At 41.7% G+C, this 6,000-nt stretch overlaps 1 protein-coding gene across 14 annotated transcripts in view; it reads right to left on the bottom strand.

Annotated features, from left to right (window-relative positions):
- The window catches only part of dock9b (dedicator of cytokinesis 9b), a 332,554-nt gene that overhangs the window by 54,433 nt on the left and 272,121 nt on the right, over positions 1–6,000 (bottom strand). For 7 of the 14 annotated variants that reach the window (XM_043691311.1, XM_043691316.1, XM_043691315.1 and 4 more), the window contains 3 exons: positions 4,498–4,564; positions 3,334–3,381; positions 1,200–1,342 (listed from right to left, as the gene is read on the bottom strand). In XM_043691311.1, coding sequence (XP_043547246.1) covers positions 1,200–1,342; positions 3,334–3,381; positions 4,498–4,564 — 258 coding nt within the window. The remainder of the gene's footprint in view (positions 1–1,199; positions 1,343–3,333; positions 3,382–4,497; positions 4,565–6,000) is intronic. The other 7 variants (XM_043691319.1, XM_043691313.1, XM_043691314.1 and 4 more) reach the window with 2 other exon arrangements.

Here is a 6,000-nt window from a genome sequence, read left to right as displayed (position 1 = left end):
AGTGGTGCTGGAAGAGCACAGCAGTTCAGGCAGCATCTGAGGACAGGAAAAATCCGAGGACAGGCAAAATCGACGTTTCCGCTTCGGGCTCTCTGCCTTTATTCCTGATGAAGGGCTTTTGCCCGAAACGTCGATTTTGCCTGTCCTCGGATTTTGCCTGTCCTCAGATGCTGCCTGAACTGCTGTGCTCTTCCAGCACCACTAATCCAGAATCTGGTTTCCAGCATCTGCAGTCATTGTTTTTACCACACTGTTGAACGGTCAGTACTAAGGGAAGACTGCACTGTCTGAGGGTTAGTATGGAGGGAATGCCGCACTGCCTGAGGGTCAGTACTGAGGGAGTGCCGCACTGTCAGAGGGTCACATCTGGGAAGGGAGTTGCAATTTTTAACCTACAAATGACCCAGGCTACCCAAAACCTGAATTATGAAGGATTTCCTTGAGTGGATTTGGAGGAAGTGTTTCCAGTGGAATGTATGTGGTTAATCAGAGGACACAGATTGTAGGTAACAGGCGAAAGAACTGGTGGGGAAAATGAGGAAAGTTTATTTTCCTATAAGGCAATGAGTTGGAATGGGCTGCCTGAAAATGGAGTGGAAGCAGGTTCAAAAGTAAATTTTAAAAAAGTGATCTGGGTAAATACTCGAAAAGGAGAAATTTTCAGGGCTACGAACAAGTGGGAGTGGGAATATTCAGCTATCGCTTTCAAACAGTTGGCATAGGCACATTAGGCCAAATGGCCTTGATCTGCACTATAAGAATTCTGTGAACAACACGAGGTGTTAACAACAACAAATAAGCATTTTGGTTTTGCAAAGCAGAAACACTTTGAGAGCCAAGTAACCAATCACTGTCCCTCACAGACATTGTTAATAAATGGCTTTGATTGCAATATTTCATTTCAGAGGAAAATAATAACTTCCCTTTATATTGATTAGGCAGTATAAATAACAGTTTATGAGCTGCCAAAGGTTATGATATGGACCTGAATTAGGTTGTAAATAATCAGGTTCCACTTCAGACATCAAACCAATCTTTCCCCAATTTCCTTCAGCGGTGACAGCTTAATCGAATCAGGAATGTAGGCCCATGACTGTGCTCTGGAGGTGGTCTGCATAGTCTATTCAAAGGAGCATTAGTGTTTTTCTATGAGCTCCTATGTTCACTCATAAATGCACCCTTGAGGCTACAAGACTTACTGTGGTTAAAAGTGCAAGAATTATCCAAGCTGCTGAGTTGCTGCAATCTGGCATGCATCATTCCTGTTCTACTGCGAGAAACAGGCAACGTTTGAGCTTTCTTTTCATGTGCATTACTGATGGATCCTAACCCCTCTTGGTTCCTGCAAGATGGGCAAATGGGACAGAGCAAAGGTTAATGTCAGCACAACGCTGCAAAAGCCAAGTGTTAGTAAAGCAGTTGTTACTTTTTTTTTGTGTGAGCATCTTCGAGAGGCCAAACTGATTAGTTTAATGACATATCCAATTTTACCTACTTCACAAGAACAGAACAAACTGGAGTGTTGTTGACCATTTGGCCTTTCAAGCCTGCTCTGTCATTTCATAGAAGCATGGCTGATCTTGGGTTCCATCTTCATTTACTGCCTACTTCCATACCTGGTGATTCCCTGAGACACCAGAAATCTGACTATCCCAGCTGTAAACATATTCAATGGTGGAGCATCACTAACACTCAGTGTGAGAAAATGCAAAAGGTTCCCAACCCTTGGAGAGAAGAAATTCACCCGTGTCTCAGTCCTAAAAGATCCAAATTGAAATTATGTCCCCGTGTTTTAGATTCCCTGTCCAGCAGGAGCAACCTCTCAGTATCTACTCTATAAAGCCCTTACAGAGTCTTGTATACTTCAATTCCAGGATCATACAAGCCTCCAGTCCCAGGGACCAGTTTAGTGAACTTTCACTTCTGCCACCACCAATGAAGCCATACTTGAATTTGGTGACTTCAGGTGCAAAGACATGAACTTTTATCAATTAAATACAACAAGTTAAAGTGGTGACATTTGCACTCATCAATTTTTTTCCAAGCAGCTTTTGAGAGTAGTGCTTCTAACAATTAAAGACCACAAAAAACATTGTTTGCGGATTCATCATCACAAAACAGTCAACTCCAAAACAGTGTCTGAGGAAATTTGAAGCTGCAATGGTCATAGCAAGCAAATACAAGCCAGAAAGCGTGGTTGCCAGTGAGCGAGTGTTAGCACGCCGACAATAACAGTTTATATAAAGTAAAAGGCAGTTTACTTTTGCTGAAGTTCTGTACCTGCGTACGGAAATTCACAAACAGCTACGAAACAAAGACAGATGTGAAACAAAACACATGGGAACAGAGACACACACAAAAGCAGCAAATACCCAAGTCTTACCCAGCAAGAGGGGAGGAGCCAGACACATTGACTTTTTTTGGGGGGGGTTTAGCAGTTGTCAGCATACAGGGTGCAAAATCAAAGAAAAATAAAGGTAATTTGTGTTAGGAATAAATGGTGAGTCCACTGCTTCATACCACCACCAGAGCTTATTACAATAGAATACCATAACAGGTTAGTTTATGAAGAAAATACAATCAAGGAAATATCAATGTTTAAATTAAAACAGTGCACAAAAGTAATAAAATGCAATTGTCCACTGGTCCATCTGAAATAAAGCTTCACAACGTTTAAATTGCATAAGCTGTCAGAAAAAGGAGTTAGTCCTCAAAACTATACATAAAGAGGCGTCCTATAAAAACAATTCATTGGTCTCACTTCAATTTGTAAATGTACATCTTAGGATAGGTGGAGAACACTGAAAGGCTTGCTCGGGTGTAGAATTTAGCAGAAATGGAATCTTGAGCACTGGGTTCTGGAGAAAGGTCACTGGACACGAGATACTAACTTTGCTTTCTCTGCACAGATACTGCCAGATCTGTTGAGTTTCTCCAGCATTTTCTGATATTGTACAAAATTGACCAACCCTGTCGAACAGGGTCAGTTGGTGGAAACCTGTCAAAGACATTGTTTTGAAATGGGACGCAATTTGGTTTGTGGGTGGGGATGTTTTTGTGCAAAACAATTTTAAAAGCAATGTCAAAAGACTGTGGAGGGCGGGTTTATGCTTGAATCATCACGCGCTGATTGTTGGAATAAATTGGCCACTGCGCCTCCCTCGTTAAAATAGGGACGACACCTTTGTTGACAGTAAAGGACTTTGGGGCTAAGTTTCTGAGGTTGTGAAACGTGCCTCAGAAATGCAAATTCGCTCTCCTTTTCAAATTTTAAGAACTTTACAGAAACACTGGCAGACATTTCAGGATAATGAGTAGACTCTGTAACAGTACCTTGCTATGTATCGCTTCCCCATATATCTGAACTGATGAAGACACACTCTGTGGAGAGAAATGTAATATTCAGTGCAGCAATACGTACCCTCAACAACAAAGAGACTGACCATCCGACCAAACAGGTCTGTGCTTCAGTAATTAAATCAAACTTAAGATAGCAATTGTCACCACCGATAATAATCTATTATTCACCACTTGTAACAAATAAACAGTTCATTCTATTAAAAGGCAGAGAGAAAAACATTTTCCACTCGCAGAAGGATGAGTAACCAGAAGATACAGATTTATGGTGCTCAGTAAAAGAACTAGAGTTGATCCAGTGAGTTGTTCTCCTCAGGAATGTGCTGTGGGAAAGGCTGGTGGAAGCTGATTCAATAGTAACTTTCAAAAGGGTTATCCGACAAATCAGAGAGTGGTTACATCACAGAAGGAGGAAATCCTTCGGTCCATGGAGACCTGCCACCTCTCTGTGTGGAAGCAGGCCATTCAGCCCAGTGAGTCCACACTGACCCTCCAAAGAGCATCTGACCTAGACCCATTCACCTACCACTCTATTTCCCATGGCTAATCCACCTAGCCTGCAATCCCTGGACACTATGGGCAACCCACCCAACCTGCACACCTTTGGACTGTGGCAGGAAAACTGGAGCACCTGGAGAAAATGCATACAGACGTGTGCAAACGCCACACAGTCACCTGAGTATGGAATTGAACCCAGGTTCCTGGCTCTGTGAGGCAGCAGTGCCAACCGCTGAGCCACCATGCCACCCCATAACGTGACCTGAGTATCTAGATCAATAGCCTAGCGAGAATACCACAATGCCATCGCCTTCCTTCATTATTAACCATGGTTGGATTCAAACCCATATCCCCAGAATATTATCCTGGAGTAACATAGTACTGATTCAGGGACATTATTAATGCCCTACCCCCTTCGGTGCCCTTATGCAAATGGGAACAGTTTCTCCCTCACTACACTGTTCAGATTCACCACTCACCCCCCACTTTCACTTATTTTGAACTCTCTTCCCAAGCTTCCCTATCCCAAGGGAAAAAAAACCTTCTTCTATCCATTCACTGAATCCTTGAAAACACAAAAACTGCAATGGGAATGGTTCTTGGAAAAATATCAGCAAAGTCTCATTGCTCGGATATACTCACTCAAGGATTGTAAAGAAGTCCATCAGTTCAGGAGTAGAAGCCTTGTTCCAATAAGTAATCAAAGCATCTATAAAATAAACAAGATATTTTATGTTACTCTGTCAAACATAATCAGCAAAAACAGTACTCTTCTTGTAAAGTCACAATGATTTAACATCTGGTATTCCCAGTGTTTATTGTTTTCCATTTGTGACATGCAACAAATTCATTATTAACTTGTGGCTAAAATGATATCTCTTGTACACATCTACTTGCGACTAATGAACTGACATCAAAGGGAGTCCATTGAGAAGACTCGATCCCATTTTCGTCAACTATGGAATGATCACGAACAGGCCAAATCCAATCAGGGCCCCGTATCTAAGGAAGGATTTCCTGTCTTTGGAAGGGGTCTAGAAGAGGTTTACAAGCACGATCCTGGGGATGAAGGGCTTGTCACATGAGGTGCAGTTGAGGACTCTTTCTCTGTACTCGAGAAGGATGAAGGGACATCCCATTCAATCTCACAAAATACTGCGAAGCCTGGATACAGTGAACGTGGAGAAGATATTTCCATTACGAGGAGAGATTAGGACCCAGGGTACAGCCTCAGCTTGAAGCGATATCCTTTTAGAACCGAGATGAGGAGAAAATTCTTCAACCTGAGGGTAGTGAATCTGTGGAACTCAATGCTGCAGAACGTGATGGAGTTCAAGTCATTGAGTGCATTTAAGACAGAGACAGATAGGTTCTTGATTAGTAAGAGAATCAAAGGTTAAGGGGAGAAGGCAGGAGGATGGGGCTGAGAAACATTATCAGTCATGATTGAATAGAGGAGTAGACTCAATGGGCTGAATGGCCTAATTCTGATCCTGTATCTTATGAAAAGATCCAACCTCCATTTGGCTCTGCATCAAATCACCAGCCAAAGGCTTAGGAAAACTCTCATGACATTTTCCATCTCTTTGACCTCATCATATATTAAGAAGGAAAACCAGAATTCCTCCTGGAGTATTGGAACTTTTCAAATATCTTCTTACAAGACCAAATATGTTAAAGAACCATTATATTAAATTTATGTCAGCACTTGATTTTGAGCATTCTAACCCAGCTTCTGATGAATCGATTATCTCAGAAATATCCAGGACAAGCAGCCCACTTGTTCAACACCTCTCACTATATCAATACTTCATCATGTTAAAATATCTCAACTAGATCACCTCTGAACCCATTACATTCAAAACCTCCTTTATACAACCTGTCTGGACCTGGGATCATTTTTATGAATCTGCTGTGTGCCCCCTTCAAATTAAATATATTTCCTCCTGAGACAGTGCCCAGAAATGATCATGGCCATTCACTTTCCCAAAGCAATTAGAAATGTACAGTCACACGACTGAATGAGAGATTCATGAGTCACAAGCCCTAAAATATACTGAACTTTCATGCTCATTAAACCAATTAGTTATAAGCTATAAACCCCTGGTTGATCTTAGCTCTCATTTCCTCAATAAATAACAAGAA

The sequence above is a fragment of the Chiloscyllium plagiosum genome, chromosome 6, assembly GCF_004010195.1.
Source record: "Chiloscyllium plagiosum isolate BGI_BamShark_2017 chromosome 6, ASM401019v2, whole genome shotgun sequence".
In the NCBI taxonomy this organism is placed as follows: domain Eukaryota; kingdom Metazoa; phylum Chordata; class Chondrichthyes; order Orectolobiformes; family Hemiscylliidae; genus Chiloscyllium; species Chiloscyllium plagiosum.
This window is presented reverse-complemented; position numbering and strand designations above follow the sequence as displayed.